This window comes from Equus asinus, chromosome 14 (genome assembly GCF_041296235.1).
Source record: "Equus asinus isolate D_3611 breed Donkey chromosome 14, EquAss-T2T_v2, whole genome shotgun sequence".
Taxonomy (NCBI): domain Eukaryota; kingdom Metazoa; phylum Chordata; class Mammalia; order Perissodactyla; family Equidae; genus Equus; species Equus asinus.
The window spans coordinates 23,594,530-23,615,706 of NC_091803.1; the positions used below are offsets into that span (position 1 = coordinate 23,594,530).

The following is a 21,177-nucleotide window of genomic DNA, read 5'->3' on the forward strand; positions in this document are numbered from 1 at the left end:
ATGGTGAATGACTGAAAGCCTTCCCCTAAGATCAGAAACAAGGCAAGAACATCTGCTCTTACCACTACTATTCAACATCATACGTCAACATCACGGTCCTAGCCAGTGCTTGAGACAAGGAAAAGAAATAAAAGGCATAAAGATTAGAAAGAAATAAAACTGTTTGTATTCATAAATATCATGATTGTCTACATAGAAAAATCCCAAGGACTATCCTAAAAAAGCTCCTAGAACTAGTAAGTGGATTTGGTGAGGTTGTATGTCATAAGATCAATATAGAAAAGTCAACTGTATTTCTCTATATTAGCAATGAACATCTGGGAATCAGTACTATTTACAATAGCACCAAAAGTTATGAAATACATAGGCATAAATCTAAAAAATTGTGCAGAATCTGTATGCTTAAAACTACAAAACAGTGATGAAAGAAATTAAAGTCTTAAATAAATAGAGGGGCTGGCCCTGCGGCGGAGTGGTTAAGTTCACATGCTCCACTTTGGTGGCCCAGGGTTTCACCGGTTCAAATCCTGGGCGCAGACGTGGCACTACTCATCAAGCAATGCTGAGGCAGCATCCCACATGCCACAACCAGAAGGACCCACAACTAAAAATACACAACTATGTACTGGGGGGCTTTGGGGAGAAAAAGAAAAAATAAAATCTTAAAAAAAAAATCTAGAGCTAACAAGACACTCAATGGTGAAAGATTTAATATTTTTAAATAAATAAATAAATAGAGAGACACACTGTTTTCATGGATTAGAAGACTCAATATTGTTAAGATATCAATTCTCCCCCAAAACTTATCTATAGGTGTAATACAATCCCAATCAGAATCCCAGCCAGATCTGTTCTAGATATCAACAAGCTGATTAAAAAATTTATATATGTGGACTGTTGGTGGGAATGTAAATTGGTGCAGCCACTATGGAAAACAGTATGGAGGTTCCTCAAAAATTTAAAAATAGAACTACCATATGATCCAGCAATTCCACTTCTGGGTATTTATCCGAAGAAAACAAAAGTACTAACTAGAAAAGATATACGCACCCCACGTTCACTGCAGCATTATTTACAATAGTCAAGATAAGGAAACAACTTAATCATCCATTGATGGATGAATGGATGAAGAAATTGTGGCAAATATATATACTATGGAATATCATTCAGCCATAAAAAAGAATGAAATCTTGCTATCTGTGACAACATGGATGGACCTCGAGGCATTATGTTAAGTGAAATGTCAGATGAAAAGAATACTGTATGATCTCTCATATGTGGATTCTAAAAAACAAAAACAAACAAACCAAAACCAAGCTTACAGATACAGAGAACAGATTAGTGGTTCACCTCCAGAGGCAGGAGGTTAGGGTGAGAGAAATGGGCAAAGGAGGTCAACGACAACAAAAAGCAAATAAAAATCGAATAAAAAAAATTATATAAAAGGCAAAGGAACTAGACAAGCCAAAACAATTTTGGAAAAGAAGAACAAAGTTGAGGAACTCATTATTTGATCTCAACATTTAGTACAAAGCTGCAATGATTAAGACAGTGCTGTACTGGAAAAAGGACAGATCAGTGGAACAGAATACAGAACGAAGAAACAGACTCCACAGATTTCTTAGAAAACTACAAAGGCAATTCAATGAAGAACGGATGGTCTTTTCAACAAATGATACTGAAGCAGTATGAAATCTATACACACAAAAAAATGAATCTCAACCCATATCTCACACCACACCCTCAAAATAGATCATTTCTATAAGAAAATATAAGAGAAAATCTTTGTGGCCTTAGGTATGGCAGAGTTTTTTAAATACAACATCAAAAGTAAGATGCATAAGAGAAAAAAGAAAAGACAAACTTGACTTTATCAAAATTAAAACCTTCTGCTCTGCGAAAGTGTTAAGAAAATGAAAAAACAAAACATAGATTGGAGAAAATACCTGCAAATTACATACTGAACAAAGGACTTATATCCAGAATATAAAAATAACTCTCAAACTCTGTAAAAACAAATAAAACAATAAAATAATGGGCAAAAAATTTGAATAGATACTTCATCAAAGAAAGTAAGCGAAATAAGAACAAGAATGATGCTCAACATTACTCATTATTAAGGAAATGCAAATTAAAACCACAATGAGATACCATTTCAAACCAAATATGAACAGCTAAAATAAAAAATACTAGGAATACCAAGTACTAGCAAAGATAAGGATTAAGTGGAACTCTTACATTGCTAAGGCAAACGCAAAATGGTGCAGTCACTTTAGAAAAGAGTTTGGCAATTTCTTATAGAGTTAAACTTATTCTTACTAGATGACCCAATAACTCTTCTTCCTCTTCCAAGAATGAAAACTTATGTTCACACAGAAATTTGTATGAGATGTTTGTAGTAGCTTTATTCACAATTGCCCAAAACTGGAAATATCTCAAATGTCCTTCAACTGGTGAGTGAATAAACAAACTGCAGTACATCCATAAAATGGAACACTACTCAGCAATAAAAAGGAACAAACTACTGATACATGCAGTAACGTGGATAAATCTCAAATGCATTATGCTAAGTGAAGGATGCCACACTCTAAAGACTATGCACTATCTGATTCCATTTATATGACTTTCTGGAAAGGGGAAAACTGTAGGAAAAGAAAACACATCAGTTGCCAGGCTCTGGACATGGAGAAGGAATTAATTACAAAAGCCCAGAATGTGGTAATTTCTGGGAATGATGGAACTGTTCTGTAATGTACATGGATTGCTTACATATTAACGACATGACAAATCATTTTAAAAGGAATATTTATATAACTCCAGTGTTGATTCTAAGATTTCTAGGGTGAAAAGTTCCCCTTTTGGCTGCTGGAAAGGAGTAGCTCTATTCTTTTTCCCCAGAAGAAAAAGCTCCTTCTTAATGCCCAAGCAAGGACATCCAAAGGGCCCACTGGGTCTACTACCTTGACAGCTTTCTCAGAAAAACTATCTGAAACTTTGGTTAAGCTGGAAGAATTCACTACTGGGTTACTGCTTACTATGTGCCTGATTTGGGGCATGTTTGTAACTAATCTAAGTCTCAGTTCTCTCATCTAAAACACTGAGTGGGTTGTCATGATTAAGTGAGGCACTTACATAAAACAGTCAAAATCTTAATTCTCCTACACTTACACACTCTCTTCTCCTCTTTCCTTTCCCTCATACTCTATAGAAACATTTCCATTGAAAGTTAGACTATTCTCCAAGCTAACCTCCAATTTCTGAACCATTTGATTATTTGCACTGCTTACAATGGTTTTCAGCTAGAAGAACAGGCCAGGCACGATCGACTACTTCAAAAACACTGCAAATATTAGCTATAATGGTTGTACCTAAGGCAGGCAACAAAGCCACAAAACCAAAGAGGATTCAGTGACTGCTCTTTTCATTGTAACACAATCTGCTTCAAGTCTTTTTTATCAACGTTAAAGGTCACAACGGTCAAAAAAATTCCGACTAAACTAGTGATTTGAATAGACTACACCTTTAGGCGCTCTCACAAAGTCACCCTTCCTGCATCTTGGTCTACCCCATTAAAAGTATTTGGAGAAAAAATAACTCAAAGAGGTGACAGATTGATTTACTTAGGTTAGCTTGAATGAAATGATTTCATCATAACAGGTAGAATAACAGTGCTTTATCATTCAGGAATCAAAACCAAAGATAGCCAAAAAGGAAAAAGTTAAGCCAGAAATCTAAAGCAATGGACTCAGATATCCTCATTTGTAGTAGAGGCTATATAGTAGCAGCAGTCCATTAGGTTGCTGTGAAAATTAAAATTAAACGAGAATGCTAAATGCATGGAACACTAAATGGGCTCAATAAATGGAAGTTATTGTCATTATAAGGTGAGATGTAAAACTTCCCTGGTTTAATTTGATATAATTTATACTGGCTTCCAATAAGGAAGATCTTCTGTGATCCACCCACTGTTTCAAATGAATCTTCCTTAAAGCTTCTTACAAAGGACAAGAATGGGGGCCAGCCCTGTGGCCCAGTGGTTAAGTTCGCACACTACACTTTGGCAGCCCAGGGTTTCACCAGTTTGGATCCTGGGCACGGACACGGCACCACTCATCAAGCCATGCTGAGGTGGCATCCTACATAGCAGAACTAGAAGGACCTGTAACTAGAATACACAACTATGTACCAGGGGGCTTTGTGGAGAAGAAGAAGAAGAAGAAGAAAAAAAAAAAAAAAGACTGGCAAAATGTTAGCTCAGGTACAAATCTTAAAAAAAAAAAGTATAAAACTCTTAAAAGAAAACATAGGTAAAAAGCTTCATGACACTGGATTTGACAATGATTTCTTAGATACAACGCCAAAGGTACAGGGAACAAAAGGAAAATAGACAAATTGGACTTCAAAATTAAAAACTTGTGTATCAAAAGACACTATCGAGAGAGTGAAGGGCCAGCCCCATGGCCGAGGGGTTAAGTTCATGTGCTCTGCTTCGGCAGCACAGGGTTTCGCTGGTTCGGATCCTGGGCGCGGACATGGCACTGCTCATCAAGCCATGCTGAGGTGGCGTCCCACATGCCACAACTAGAAGGACCCACAACTAAAAATACACAACTATGTACTGGGGGGCTTTGGGAGAAAAAGAAAAAATAAAATCTTTTTTTTTAAAAAAAAAGAGAGTGAAAAGGCAACTCACAGAATGGGAGAAAATATTTGCAAATTATATAGCTGATATGGGATTAAGATCCAGGACAGACAGAAGACTCCTAAAACTCAACATGAAAAAAGAAACAACCCAATTTAAAAATGGCGATAAAATTTTGAATAGATATTTCTCCAAATAAGATTATAAATGGCCAATAAGCACATGGAAAGATGCTGGACGTCACCAACCATTAGGAAAATGCAAAACAAAACCACAATGAGATAACACTTCACACCCAGTAAGACAGCTATCATAGGGCCCGGCCCAGTGGTGCAGTGGTTAAGTTCGAACGTTCCACTTCGGCGGCCCTGGGTTCACTGGTTCAGATCCCAGGTGCCAATATGGCACCACTTGGCAGGCCATGCTGTGGTAGGCATCCCACGTATAAAGTGGAGGAAGATGGGCACGGATGTTAACTCAGGGCCAGTCTTCCTCAGCAAAAAGAGGAGGATTGGCGGCAGATGTTAGCTCAGGGCTGATCTTCCTCAAAAAAAAAGAAAACAGCTATCATCGAAAAAAGAGAAAATAAGGGTTGATGAAGATGTGGAGAAACTGAAACCCTCACACACTGCTTGTGGAAATGTAAAATGGTGCAGCCACTATGGAAAACAGTATGACAGTTCTATAAAAATTAAAAATAGAATTATCGTATAATCCAGCAATTTGACTACTGGGTATATACTCAAAAAAACTGAACACTAGGTCTCATAGAGATATTTGTACACTCATGTTCATAGCAGCATCTATTCACAATAGCCAAAGGGTGGAAGCAACCCAAGTATACACTGACAAACAAATAGATAAACAAAACGTGATACACACATAAAAACGGAATACTGTGCAGCCTTCAAAAGGAAGGAAAATCTGACACATACTAAAACATGGATCAACCTTGAAGACATTATGCTAAATGAAATAAGACAGTCACAAAAAGACAAAAACTATATATATTTAGAGCAGTCAAATTCAGGAGACAGAAAGCAGTGGTTTCCAGGGGCTAGAGAGTGGAAAGTATGGAGAGTCTTTATTTAACGGATACAGAGTTTCAGTTTTGCAAGATGAAAAATGTTTTGTGGATGGATAGCAGTGATCATTGTATTACAACAATTTGAATGTACCTGATGTCACTGAATTGCACACTTAAAAATGGTTAAAATGATAAAACATTATTAAGCAATATTGACATATTTAAAAAAAGACAAATACTGTATGATTCCACTTTTATGAAGTATCTAGAGTAGTCAAATTCATAGAAACAGAAAATAGAATAATGGTTGTTAGGGCTGGAGTGAGGGGGAGTTGGGGAGTTGTTTAATTGGTATAGAGTTTCAGTTTGACAAGATTAAAAGTTCCGGATGTTGGTTGCATAATAATGTGAAGGTATTTAACACTAATGAACTGTACACTTAAAAATTTAAGATAGCATATTTTATGTTCTGTGTATTTTAACACAATTAAAAATACAACGAACTATACTCATACACACACAGATAATACACTTGCAAGATGTTTGTCTTCAGAGTTCATCTGGAGAAGAGAGGCAGGGGAGAAGTGCACTTAGTTTACCGATAGTGTATCAACTCATGTGCCTGAAATAACACCAAATGGTTCCTCCAAAGAAAATTATCGATTATCCTGAATGAAATGACAAAAGCTTCTGGGATTTATCACCTCTGGAATTAATTCTAAAAGACTAGGACTAGTTTTCTTCTCATGGAAACTCTTGATCTAATTTGTAACGATGGTTTTAATTCCTACAAGCTTAACTTATTTAAGAAAGTCACCAAGAAAAGTAATCAGGCTCTAGAAGAGCAGGCAGAATATTATCAAGCCATTTTTGCCCCAAGCAAACACAAACATCAAATGACTTAAGTGATAAACTTTATAAAAAGCACTTTAATTTGTGAAACTCATTTTTCAACCAATTTGGTCTGAACGCTGGAAGCGGGTGATGGGATAGGTCATAGAACTGGGACTCAAAAAAAATATTTTGAGGGGCCAGTCCAGTGGTGCAGCGGTTAAGTTCACATGTTCCAATTCAGCGGCCCGGGGTTCGCTGGTTCAGATCCCGGGTGCGGACATGGCACCTATTGGCACGCCATGCTCTGGTAGGTGTCCCACATATAAAGTCGAGGAAGATGGGCATGGATGTTAGCTCAGGGCCAGTCTTCCTCAGTGAAAAGAGGAGGATTGGCAGCAGTTAGCTCAGGGCTAATCTTCCGCAAAAAAATTTTGAGATTAAAAAACCCACTAAGTTCTGTCCCATGGCTCTAGAAGGATCCCAAGTCTAAGTTTCAGTTGTCTCACCTATGATACCATGATCCTACTATAAAAGAGCACCGTGTGCTAAGTATAACTCAAAATCCAGCTCAGTATAAATACACAGCTGCTGAGGATGGCTTTTGTAAGCTATCATTCTCATTACGTGTCATTCTTTTCCTACTTAAGATAATTTTTACTTACTTGGTCAATTTGTGGCTTTTCATTGCTGTGAGAAATTCTCTGACAATTTCAGGACTCTGGTGCCTGCATGGTGTTTTTGATATGTATTTTAATGTCTACAAAAAAACAAAAAGGAAAAAGCAAACATAAGATAAAGAACACTGAATGACAAAAAGGGAAGGCAATAGCTATAATTTAACATTCTAAAATATTGTTTCAAAAATCTTCTATAAAACAAATGCCTTCAAGAGAATCAATCTTCAGATAATAGGAATTCCTCAAAAAGAAAACCAGTAGCTAAAAACAGGAAAAATAATGAAATTTCAGAAGAAAACTTTTCTCATCTTGAAAGAAAAAACCTAATCTAATAATTGTGTTATCTTATTTCAAGTAACTTTTTTAAAGACAGGGAACTCCAAGAATAAAATAAATAGCCATGAGTCCATATGGATATAAATGACGGAATAAATAAATAAATGGATGAGAAGGAACAATTCTCTCTTACAGAAGAATTCTAACTATTAAACCTAGAAGAAATGAGAGAAATAAATCACCATTAGACAATTGCACTGTAGTAATAATTACTGTAGGAAAGACTCACCAATGAATGCTAAAATGGGCAAAAGCTGAAAGAAGTAGGATATTTGCATAGTCTCAAAGCATCATTCCCAAAATATGTAGTAATTACTATGCTGGTTTTAACATATGTCCTCAAACTCTTTGATCTCCCTCTCTTCAAGAGGTGAACCCTAATCTTCTTCCTCTTGAATGTGGGCAGGACTTGGTGACTCCTTTCTAATTACAGTTAAGCTTGGTTAACGACAGGGATACATTCTGAGAAATGTGTCATTAGGCATTTTGTCACTGTGTGAACATCATAGAGTGTGCTTATGATGCCGGCCCTGATATCAGTTCCCCTACATTAAACCCAGTATATATGAGGTTAAAACCAAAGCACTTTTTCCCTGCTTACTCCCTGGCTCCAGAATCTACTATCCTCCATGGAGACAGACACGGCCAAGGACAGCGACCTGGATTCCTTATCATCTCCTCCTCCCTGCAAGCAGCATCCCAAGGCTGAGCAAACGCAGGCTGATGGGAAAGCTCCAACCAGCAAAGCCACTGACTGCCCACCCCCCCACAAGCAGCCACATTCCTCACAAACCTTTAAAACTCCTGGCCTCCCATCTTGCAGGGAGAGGAGATAAAACAAGACAAATTTGAGGGCTCACTCTTGTCTCCTGGTTGATATCATCCAAAATAAAAACCCTTTCCTTGCCATAGCCTGGTGTTCCAATTTTTATTTGGCTCCTTTTGTGTAGTGGGTAAAGAATCTATGTTTGTAGGCACTAACACTCACACAAACCTAGGTGGTTTAGCCTACTACACACCTAGGCTATCTGGTACTAATCTTATGGGACCACCGTATTACACGTGGTCTGTAATTGACCGAAATGGCCTTACGCAGCGCATGACTGTAAGAATATGGAAATGGAAAAATAGTAGTAACTTTAGGGTAGAGAAACCAGGCCTTAACCAAATGATCAAGGTTAACAGCATTAGTAATAACACACTGATATCATTTACCCTATATCATGCAATGAGAAGGGCATATCATCTCTGTGGTATTCTTCCCCAAAAACCCCATAACTTCAGTCTGGTCATGAGTAAACATCAGGCAAACCAAAATCGAGGGACATTCTACAAAATACCTGGCCGGTACTCTTCAGAAGTGTCAAGGTCATGGAAAACAAGGAAAGATTTAGGACCTGTTAACAGTTTGGAAGATATTAAGGAGACATATGTAACTAAATAGAATATGGTGTTCTGAATTGGACCCTTGGACAGAAAAGGGGCATTACTGGAAAAATTGGGGAAATTCTAATAAAATCTTTAGTTTAATAATATGTGCCAATGTTAATTTCTTAGTTTTGATAATGTTATATAAGATGTTAACATGGTTATGTAAGATGTTAACATTAGGAAATACTAGGGAAGGGTACATGGGAACTCAGCACTATTTTTATAACTTCTGTAAAACTATTTCAAAATAAAAGGTTTTCATTATTTTTTTTTAAAAGAGGGAATCCCACTTAGACATAATCGGAGAGGAATTTCAAACCTGAAAAATAAACGGTAGCCTGAAGCATCTAAGTAGAGTCTCTCAAAAGTGCAAAAATCATGCTGGTCTCAGACTTTTCCATAACAACAAATACTAACTGACCAAGAAATACCTGTAGAGCCCTGAAGAATAAAAGTTAAACCCAAGAACTCTCTATTCAGAAGAGTTGTCACAGACAAGAACACTAGAAATATATTCTCAGGTATAAAAAGTCTCAAAACACTTAGCACCACAATAACTTTCCTTCAGGAGTAACAGAGTGGCAGTGAGCTTAAACTGATTAAGTGTGTAGTTAAAAGTACTTGATAGTTTGAAATTTGGTTATAAAACTAATTACGAAAAAATATTTTTTTCTTCTTTGAAAGAGATGAACTATATAACGTAAAAGAACATGAATGAATAAATGAAGGATAGGGTTTTAAACATATGATTAAATGAACAAAACTGGATGGAGAGGAATGGTGACAAAAGTGCTAAACCTCTCATTTTCCTTAACGGGGATTACAATAACTTACTTCAAGTTAAATAGTATCTTTGAAAGATAAAGATGATTAAAACCAAATCCTCCTAGAAACAAAAATCAGAATTAGAAGAATATAGTAAGAAAACATAAGTTAAAATGACAGATACAAAATCATACATCACATATAATAAATATAATGGCTTACATTTTCTTTTTTTAGGACAAAGCATAAGGTTGGGAGAGAATGCAGCAAAATGTGAACAGATATTAAAGTTATTAATTACCTTTGCTTTCTTCTTTAAGTTTTTTGGTACTTTCTAAGTTTTCTACAATAAAAAGTATCACTTTTTGTGTACTGAATAATTTGGCTTTGCCCAAAGAGAAGGTTTGGCTTTTGCCCTCAGCTTCTGGGAGGTAATCTCCAGACTCTTAGGATGTTATACCTCATAGGAGTATCCTTGCCTGGGACCTTAGGTCTTTCTGGATAGTCTTAACAATGTGACTTAGGGTAGGGGCTTTGGGTCATACTGTATCAGTCAACCTGGAGGCTGAGATAAACTACATGGGCAAGCAATCATTCAATCATGCCCATGTAATGGAGTCCCTCAAAAAACTATGGACATGGAAGCTCACCTGAGCTTCCCTGGCTGGCAATATTCTATACATATTGTCACACACCAATCTTGAGAGAGAAATGTGTACTAACTCCACATTCAGAGGACAACGGAAGCTCTGCATTTGGTATTTCTCCTGGAATCTACTCTGTTTGTTTCTTCCCTTGGCCAATTTTAATCTGTCTCCTTCCCTTGTAATAAATCATAACTGGGAATATAATAGCTTTCAGTGAGTCCTGTGAGTACTTTTAGTGAATTATTGAACTTGGGTGGTTTTGCAAACTGACTTGCAACTGGCATTAGAAGTGAGGGCAGTCTTACAGACTATTCACTCCAATTTTGTAGTTGGTTAATGCTCTAAATTGGCCAAGCTCCTTTCACTTTTATAAACAGAATAAAAACTGGGTTATAGTAAAACTATTCAAATCAGATAACAGGCAATCTTGATTTGATGGCCAGTCATCAGAATAAAGCAACTCTCCTCAATGGTAGTTCAGGTAAACCCTCCAGAAGCCCAGGCTTACTTCATAGGTAATAGTATTCAAGTTCTGTTGCCCAGAACTGTGTTTATTCTTTCCACTTTCTTTACGCTGCTCTTTCAGATCAGTCAGTAACTGGAACACCTAGAGAGAGATATACAAAAGACTTCTATCAATAAATTTGAGAAATGTATCTATTCCAAGGTCAATGATTTTGAAGGATAAATTGTACTTCTTTTCCTCCCACAAACTCTCCCCCTAACTCTTGCATTAGAGCACATATAGAATCCGATAATTTTTAAATCCGATATTTTTAAAATGCTCTTTTATCTAAGTCAAATAATCCAAATTCATTAGTTTACTTAAAATATTTCAAATGTTTCCTATCAATATACACCATATTGCTGATTTCCTCTGATCTCAAAAATAATACACTGAGTACTTCAAAGAAAATTTTCCTAAAATAAATAATTTTTTAAAAAAGGATTCTGCTTCATAATATGAAAATCTAGTATAATTTATTTCTGGAAAAGAGAAACTATGAGGCAAGTGATAAAATATGGTTTACCAAAAAACGGAAAGAATGCTATAGAACTTTAGAAGTAAATTTTCCCCACAAAGGAGAAACTTATGTGTAGTAGTGCTAAGGAGGGTGGGGAGACGATCTCTCTTTCCGTTTTAGGGATTATACCAAAGAACTGAGGTAAGTATAGACTCAGACCATTACTAGATACAACGCAACCCCTCCGCTGCCTGTCATACCTTTCAGAAATGGTGGCATGAGACCCAATTAATGCAATGTTTCCCTAAAGGATATAACACCCAAACACCCAGCAGATTCCAAACTAGACAAGGAGGTTCCTAAAAGCCAATGGCTTGACCAGCAACCATTTCCTTCCTGTTATAGGCAGGAACCATTTAAGATCAACCTTTACGAAGAAAGGAATATGGCTAACTACGTTAATTCTACTACCTTCTATATATATATATATATATATCACACAGTGGAGACCAAATCTCCTATAAGTCTTCAAGAGTTTAGACTTTGGCATATGAAAAACTGACAGTGAATATATGAATGGTTCTTTCTACACCCAGAGTTAACCTATCAGATGGTTTTGCTAGTACCAAACAAGATCCAGGCAATTTAAAAGGCAGGGAAAAATAATGCCGTATCTCTCCTCTCACCAACCTCTTTCCTTCTTTCCTCCTTTTCCCCGGCAAACCAACACTCAAGCCCCAAAATTCCAAATCTGTTAGTTCCTACTAAATTATTCATAATAGTGAGTCAACTAAGCTCTCATTTTCAAAACGAAGGTGTTAATACTTATGAAACCATTATGAGGATCAAAATAGTAACATATAAAAGCATTTCATAGGTAAACAGTGATAATTAGGAAAAGGTATAAGTATTTTAATAGGAAACTTTTGCAGACAGAAACAGTTCCAAAATAGATGCTTCTATCTCATGAAGACATCCCAAATGAAGATCTAAAATCTGTGGGATTTGGGGAAGGGTTGACTACTGTAAACTAAAGCCTTCCAGCTTCCCTGAATTATTGCATATACTTTACCAAGCTTAGAATATTCCAAGGTCCACCAGATGGTGCCATCTGCCTTATTTTAAAGTGGAAAATCCAAATTCAGTCATTTCTAACCAAAACTAATAATCTTCAGAAGCAAAGGGCAAACCATCAGAGCGAAAAGTACAATAGTCCACGTCACAGTTATTTACCTCGTAGTTACTGAGCAGAGCAGAATTGGCATCCTTCCTGCAAAAGAAAAGTCAATTATCTTTAGTCTGGGCTCACATCCCTTTGTATGAATTAAATATCTGTAAAATAATTCCTCTCTCAAGATTCAGTAATCCAGTTCAGGAATTTAGGGACTTCAACCTAAAACTGAGAAATGTTCTAAGTCCTACTGCTTTAGCAAGCTATGGACAATTTCAGAGCGAACTTTCCTTTTTACAGCCATAGCCTATCACACATCCATCATCAAGGAGGTGATTAAAATACTATACTTATCAGTAATCTATGAAGGTAGAAGTTAAGAGAAGTCAGATATCATGGGGGCAAAACCACGGGGGATGGGGAGTTTCGATAGAGTCAGGGTGCTAGAATTAACTGGAGAAACAGAGTGCTGTCTCATCCCACAACAAGGTCCTCTCTCCAGTACCATCTGCCTCCCACCAGCTACAACATCTTGGACAGACAAGTCTGCCTACTAAATCACCAGAAATGGGATCCTTAACACTAACATCACCACTGGGAATTCCAGCAATGTCAGGAATCCTGCCAGTTATCCATAAAACAACAAAAGTGTTCATCTTCTCTATCAGTTCAACAAGCAGAGTTCATGTGTCGAGCAGTGGTCAAAAGCCTGGTACCCGTGTAACAGCTGATCAAGGCAAATGAGAACAATTTCTTTCATGTATAAATGAGAACAGTAATGTGACTTTTGATCCACTCTACAATATCGCATCAGAAATTATTTACTGTTTTTAGTAGTCTGGAGGCAGTATAGTGTGGTAAGTAAGAACACAGTTTTGAAATCAGACAAATCTGGGTTCACATTCCAGCTCTGCCACTTAAAAGGTGTGTGAGTTTCAGTGAGTTAATTAACCACCCCTCCCAACAAACTTGCCCATCTAAAACAAAAAATAGGGCTAAACTAGTACCTAGAAGTGTTAGCCTGGATTCTAAAGCCAGCTCCACCATATATTAGCTATGTGAATTTGGGCAAGTTATTTAATCTCTCCATGCTTAAATTTCCTTATCTATAAAATGGCAATTACAGTACCAACCTTGTAAGATTGTTTAGATTAAACTGAAACATGTAAAGTACCTGGAACACAGTAAGTGCTCAATAAATGCCATCTACTCTCACCACTACCTGTGCTACTACCTATGTATATACTATAACCTCTTCCTACCTCATAAAGCTCTTACAAGGATGAAATGAGACAACAAATTTAAAAAACGTAGAATAGGGGCCGGCCTGGTGGTGCAGCAGTTAATTCACACATTCCACTTTGGCAGCCCGGGGTTCACCAGTTCAGATCCTGGGTGCAGACACACACACCGCCTACCAAGCCATGCTGTGGCAGGCGTCCCACATATAAAGTAGAGGAAGATGTGCACAGATGTTAGCTCAGGGCCAGTCTTCCTCAGCAAAAACAGGAGGATTGGCGGCAGATCTTAGCTCAGGGCTAAACTTCCTCAAAATAAATAAATAAAAGTGTAGCATAGTTCTTGGCACTTATTAAGATTTCCCTAAGTGGAGGTTATTTTTAAAAGATATCATCTCACTTAACTCTCATTAAATACCCTGTAATGTAGGAGCTATTATGATTCCTTCTATGTAGATGATGAAACAGGCTCAGAGATTAAAAAATTTGCTTTAGGTCACATGTAAGAGGCCTAACTGTGGAAGATAACTATGAAATTGTGAAAAATGAGATTGGATTGGACAAATGGAAACTGGTAATACAGAATCCTAAAAATTCAGGAAGCAGTTTGGACTTGACATAATGTACAACAAAGACTACTGTACATTCTTAAACCAGGAGTAGGGCTATATAATGAAAATGATTAACACAAAATTTCAAAAACATGGGCCAAGAGATGGGTGATTTCCCCAGTTAATAAATAAAGCAAAACTAGCAGGTAGTAACACAAGGATCCGACCTCGGCCCTAGGTCATCAGCACAGTGATGTCAGCACTGTAATCAAATCAGCATGTGAAGCTCACCAAATGCTACTAGTCATTCGATAAATAGCTGGGATTTCACAAAAGTGCTGCTTTGCCCAAATGACCACAGCTGCACTCGGGTCACAAAGAATATCACATTTAAAGACAACCTAACACAGGAAGGATAATGCATAATTAGTGTATGTGACATGGTTCATTTAAAATTGAAAATGACAAATCAAACCACATGCCATCTTTGCCTACTTAATCAGGAAGTCAGCCCACAAGGCTTCCTCCTATCTTTGCTTGAAATTGAGTTACAACTCCCCATGTGCCCTAAACATATGGCAACTAAGACATCCCTCCTGAAACAGACTGCGGAAAAAATACCAACCCTTTCTTTCCTCAAGACCAATGGATCCATCCCAGGTGCCATTGCTACAACTTCATTCCCAAATCATGTTCCGTCCTCTGTCCATGCCCTGGGAAATCCGTCCTTGGCTCTTCCAAGTTATTGCCCCACTGCCCAAGTCAATATTGTTAATGCAAGAATCCAAAGAACATCATCTGCCTTTCCTAGAACCAATATAAAAGGAGGGAAACTCTCTTTCATGTATTTTAATGAAGCTGTGTTTTGGGACCAGGAAAACAATGGATGTTTAAACAGGTCCTGCATCTTGCAGACCATGGCTGGCAGAAGCTGATTTATTCACTGATTCTTTTATTAGGAAGATAATTTCTTTTACCCAGCTAAATACTAATGGAGTAAATGCCAACACACGCTAGGCCTTCCTTTATTCGGTAAAATGTCAATTAGTATAGTATCCACCTTTTACAAAGTCCTAAATGAACTGTGTATTGCGAAATTTTTTTAAAGGGAGTTTTTTTATCCCGAAGAAGTTACTGTAACCACCACTAAGCAGCAGGTTGTTGGGAGCAGGGTACGGCAAGATCTGACAGACATCAGCTTAATCAAGTTACCCAATTTAATAGCACCAATAATGATGACGTGATGCACTAAGACACATCCCTTATAGCAATCCTGTCAAAAAATGTTTAATTGGAATCTAGTCATGAGGATATAATCAGAGAAATCCAAATTAAGAAACATCCTTCATAACCACCAGCCTAGATTCTTCAAATATCAATGTTATTTGTCACAAAGAAACATGACAACTAAATGCAACATGTGATTCTTAACTAGATCTTAAATCAGAAAAAAAAAATCTAGCTAGAATGACATTATTGGGACAATTGGAGAAATGTGAATGTAAGTTATATTTTAATAGTAGTAGTTATATCAGTGCTAAATTTCCTGCATGTGATAATAATATAGTCACATAAGAGAATGCTTTTTTAGGATTGGATAAAATGACATGATATCTACAGCTCTCAAATGTTCCAGTAAAGTGTGTGTATGCATGTGTCTAGAAAGAGAGAACATGCACACATGTAAGAGAGATAAGGCAAATACATCAAAAACATAAACAAAAAAGGGACTCTAGGTAAAGGGTATAAAGGTACTTGTGGTGTTCTTTTTCCAACTGTTCCATGGGTTTGAAATTTTTCAAGATAAAAGTTGAGAAAAATGGAAATGTAAAACTAAAGAACTCCATAAGGTTAAAACAGGACATATAATTGAGGATATAAAATGCATTTTCCTCCAATGCTTTTTAGGGTTACTAGAATCCATCAAGTGACACATCTGTGAATTACATATTTATAAGCCGTTGACAACAACTGAGCAGGAACTGTCTGCTCTATAGCTAACACTTTAGTATGACATAATACATTCACAAGCATTCAGACTTCTAGAAGCTGCCTACCTACACAAAACTTCATATTCGTCTGTAGCACTTAGAGCAGTAGATTTTATTTACAAGTGTTTAAAGCAACCATTTCAAGTGAATTTTAAAGACTGTCTGAATCTATACTTACAGGCAGGTAATCACCTAATTTCCTTAAGTAATGAATGAGTTGACTGAAGTTGACTTGCTATTTGAAATTTAACCTGTAAAATTTGCTTAACTTGTTGAGTCAATTTAATGGATGTAAACAACTCTGGAATACTGAACTCTGAATAAACAGAACAAAATGTCCTATTGACAGACTTTCCTTAGATGTACACACATACACAAAAAAGCCCATGCAAACAGTGCCTATTAACTGCCGTGTTTAACTCTTATGAACATACTAACGAACAAGATTGCTCAGATTCTTCTATGTTCAACTTATGTTATTGATTCAAGTCATGTTCTGAAAAATGAAACTCTAGTACAAGAAAACTGTGTAGCTTTCAAAGTCAATGAACAATTTAACCAGCAGCATTTTCTTGGGAGCTATCAAGCAAGTAACCTCTTTCCAGTTCTGTTACTGAATTGTTATAGAACGTATCAGCTAACTTCTCTAAATCTCAGTATTTCCAGCAGTAAAATGAAGGAAATTCTGTCACTATCTCAAAACAGAAGATACACAAGATAAATAGAGTTCATTTTCTCTAAGTATGTATATTAAGTTCAAGAATAAAAAAGCAAACACAAAGCTTTCCAGGGATATAAATAATCCCAAGGCATTAGACAAAGTTAGCCAAATAGCAAATACCTTATATATACAAACACTTAATTTTGCTATGAATATTTTGTATCCTTTCACCTGAGGAAATAAGCTTCCAAATGATGGTCAAAAAGTTATTATTTTTTAAATTCTATCACCCAACCAAATAAAGCATAAATAGTCTTCACCTTTAAAAAATTTCTAGTGTATGTGTACATGTATTATTCACTCAGTAGGCTGAAGAAGAAAAAGCAATAAAACCTCAGGAGTTTTCCATCCATTCCTCCTTGCTCCAGGTCCTAGGAGTGCCTGATAGAGGTACAATATGTTTACCCTCTCAGAGACTCAGGGTTCTGTTAAAGATCCGAAGGACCACAATGCCAGAGAGGGCACCCCTCATGTTGGAGGCCAGGCAGAAACTAGAAGTTAGGCCTCCAGATCTTTCCATTTCAGGGATCCTTCCACTCCCAAACCACATGCCTACTTCAGAAAACCTCATTTTCTCATAAACTACTAGCTGCAAAATTCTTTTAGAAACCTTTTTTTAAAATTATTTGTTTTTCAAATAGAGCATGAGTTTTTTTGGTTTTTTTTGTTTTGCAGGGAAAGATTCGCCCTGAGCTAACATCTGTTGCCAATCTTCATTTTTTTTTTTCTCCCCAAAGCCCCAGTGCATGATTGTATATCCTAGTTGTAAGTCCTTCTAGTTCTTCTATGTGAGCCACTGCCACAGCATGGCAACTGACAGATGGTGTCGTTCCACGACCAGGAAACGAACCTGGGCCACCAAAGCGGTGAGAGCACTGCACTTTAACCACTAGGTGATCAGGGCTGGCTCTGCAGAATTCTTGATTGGTTTCAGTAAGTCACTGACTCCTTGGGAGAAGTGGACAAGCTGCTACAGAAGAAAAAACTCTTGATTCAATGTATCTCTTAGGAAAATCAGAAAGTCTATATGCCCAGCAATTAGGAAGAGAGCTAATTAATTTATATTTATTAAATTAAGGAAGTATTGTTATATTACCTCATTAAGCAAGTATTAGCTAAATACCTACTATGTGCCAGATGCAGTGCTAAGCAGCAGGTGAACGGACACTGGTCCCTGCTTTCATGGAACTTACACTCCTGTGAGGGAGACAGGCACTAAACAAGTAAAGAAATACCTATTATTACAACTTGCAATTACTTACGATAAAAGTAAACCAAGGTGCTATGAGAGACAAAAAGGAGGATTGTTTTGGATTGACCAAAGAGGAAAAGCAACCTTGAAAAGAGACACTTAACCTGAGCTATCAAAAGGATAAGAAGGGAGCATGGCAGGGGGAAAAGTACAGCAGGCAGAGGGAATAGCAATGCAAAGGTACTGAGGCAGGAAAGAGCTTGGAAGGTTACAAAAACTACCTGACTGCCAGTGGAAAGTATGTGTATTTGGGGGGTGGGGACAGTGGCAAGAGTTCAGACTGGTGAGTAGGTGACAAATCTCTAAGATTATGTATAACTGTATAGAATCCATAAGGAATGTGGATTTCCTCTAAGTACGATAGAAAGCCAATGAAGCATTTTACATATGGAGTGACTTGATCCAATTAATATTTTAAGATCATTCTGGCTGCTGTGTGGAGAATAGAATAGGGGGCAGAGAGTGGAAGCCAAAGGCTATGGCTTAATCCAGACCAGAGATGATGGACTGCAATTAGCACGGGAGATGGTGAAAAGCAGCTGCATTCAAAATACATTCTGAAGGTGGAGAGGACAGGACTGGCTGATGGATTGGATTTAGGGGTGAGGAAAGAGGGCTAGATTTTTGGTATAAACAACTGGATGGATGATGAAAGAAAAGGGTTAGAAGTGTACTTTGGCGAATCATCAGCAGACAGATGGGTAAAATGACTGAGGGAGGGAGTGTGAAGAGAAAGGGTCCCAGGACTGAGCCTTAAAATATCTCAACATTTAGAAGCCAAGCCAAGAGAGGAAGGAGGAATCAGGAAAGGAGATTGAGAAGTAGTCTTTGATGTAGGAGGAAATCTAGGAAAGCATGTCACAAAGCCAAGAGAGTTTCTAGAGTTTCGGTATCAACTGCTATTAAGAGATCAAGAAAGATGAGGCCAACCATAAAAAAAGACAAAATCATGCCATTTGCAACAACATGGACACACACACACACACACACACACACACCCGCCCCCCACTCCCCGTGCTGTTTCTGCGGCCCCAGACCTGGCTCAAGGACTTCCTTCTCTCCAGAAAACTCACTCGTGCTCCTCATCAAAGTCAGATAGCACCCCTTCTGAGCTGGGGCTCCCCAGGGGTCCACTGCCCCAGGTGCAGCTTATCCGTGTCTCCTCCAGATACTTCCAGGACGGACTCGGGCTTTATCCCTTCTAAGTCCCCGCTCAGCTACCGGGCTGGGCTCCCCACTGTGACCCAGAAAACGCTAATAAATGAATGAAAGAGGGAGCAAGCACAAAGAAAGGCAACCGGGACGAGCGGCACCCAGCCCGTGTCCTAGGTACAAGGTGGTAGTGGGACCGAAGGTTCAGAGCGGGGAGCGAGAGTCTCTTTCTTCCCTCGATCCTTCCAGACTGGGCCGTCGCCCTCCCCTCACGCATGAACGAGGGGTCGCCCCAAGGCCACGACTCTCGGCTCCCAGGGGTCTAGCCGTCTCCAGCCGTGAGCGTCGGACCAAAGCCGGGAACGCGCTCTGGGAGGCTTACACTTCCATGCCGACCCCGCCTCGTAGCCTCCAGCCGCCAAGAGAGGAGCCTGACGCCGCGCCACCGCCTCTCCGCCCTCCGCGTTGCCCGCTGGGTCGCCGGCTCCGCGCGCCGCGCTGCACGCCGGGATCGCCGCGCTGCACGCCGGGAGCCTGACCTACGCCGCCGGCCCGGCCCTGCACGCCGCCGGGCTCCGCGCGCCGTCTGGCCCCTGTGCCCTTCGCCCGGCGCGCTTCAGACTGTTAAGCGTTTGCCCGCGGGATTTATCTCATGTTTTCGTGTCTAGGTTATATCGAGGTTTTAATAAGCGAAGGTTCCAAAGGCTTAAGCTGGTTAGTAGGTCTTTGTAGCGTTAACACCCCACCCCTGAGAGAAGCGGGGCGCGGGGTCGGTGGAGTGGAGGCGGCTCTGGGCTGCTGCAAATGTTCTATTTCACGTTCTGGGTGCTGGGTACGCGGGCATGTTCAGTTTCTGAAAATTCGATGAGCTGTACACTTAATGTGGCACTTTTCTGTATATATGTTATAATTGAATAAAATGTTTTAAAAGGTGAAAAAAAATCTCAGCCTCCCTTCTCCCTGTTCCCATTCTTCCCTGAGAGCTATTTGGCAAAAAAAGTATAAAAAGTCCGAACGACAAGCACGGTTTCTGACCTTCTGGCCTTTTAGGAATTTACCCAAAGGAAATTATCGGACGCTTGAAGAAAGATGCATGTGTACTGAGGTTTTTCCTGAGATAGCTTAAATGCCGAAGAATGGAGAAGTGATAAATCGTGTTTCAGTCATACCAGATAATATTCAATCGTGAGAAATCATGTAGCATATTTGGTATGCTGGGGAAATGCCCAAGATAGGATTTTTAAAAGAGAAAATAATGTGGTGTGACCCTAATGATCTAAGAAAAAACAATGCATAGGAAAAAAAAAAATCCTCTAAGGGGATGGGAGGCAGAACAACCTAATCTACTACATTTTGTCTTTTCAAAACAATAGGGGGGAGGTTGATGCCTATTATCGTCTAGACTTTTTGGTATATTTGAAATATTTCTTAAATACTGGGCAAAAATATGCCAAAATATTAACAGTGGCAGATGTCTTTAGATGATGAATCAATGGCTAATTTTTTTAATGCTTTTTTATACTTTCGTGTTCTATCGGTTATCATTTACTAAACTCATTCTCCTTGCAAGGCCCTTGCTAAGCACTTTGTTCTTCCATGGTATTAACAGTTAGTGGTGCAGGCTTTGCAGTCAGCCAGCCTGTGATTCTGTTTACCTCCATCACTTTCCTAGAAACTGTTTGACCTTGGGAGATTACTTAACCTGTCCTAACCTCAATTCCCTAATCTGAAAATTATAAATCTGTTAGATAATCCTTATAAAGTGCCTGGCGCATAG

General features: G+C 38.5%; 1 protein-coding gene across 23 annotated transcripts in view; it reads right to left on the minus strand.

The window, feature by feature from the left end:
- The window catches only part of CRCP (CGRP receptor component), a 137,187-nt gene extending 116,846 nt beyond the window's left edge, over nucleotides 1–20,341 (minus strand). For 4 of the 23 annotated variants that reach the window (XR_006513231.2, XR_006513230.2, XR_011494171.1 and 1 more), the window contains exons 1-4: nucleotides 19,783–19,912; nucleotides 12,558–12,594; nucleotides 10,868–10,966; nucleotides 7,166–7,260 (exon numbers count right to left, since the gene is read on the minus strand). Coding sequence is in view for 15 of the 23 variants with exons in the window: in XM_014842293.3 (XP_014697779.1) it covers nucleotides 7,166–7,260; nucleotides 10,868–10,966; nucleotides 12,558–12,594; nucleotides 19,783–19,790 (239 nt within the window). In the remaining 8 variants the exon portion in view is untranslated. Of the gene's footprint in view, nucleotides 1–7,165; nucleotides 7,261–9,781; nucleotides 9,834–10,867; nucleotides 10,967–12,557; nucleotides 12,595–17,846; nucleotides 17,967–18,123; nucleotides 18,212–19,285 lie in introns of all 23 variants that reach the window. The other 19 variants (XR_011494175.1, XM_044746480.2, XR_011494173.1 and 16 more) reach the window with 17 other exon arrangements.
- Between the last annotated feature and the right edge of the window lie 836 nt (nucleotides 20,342–21,177).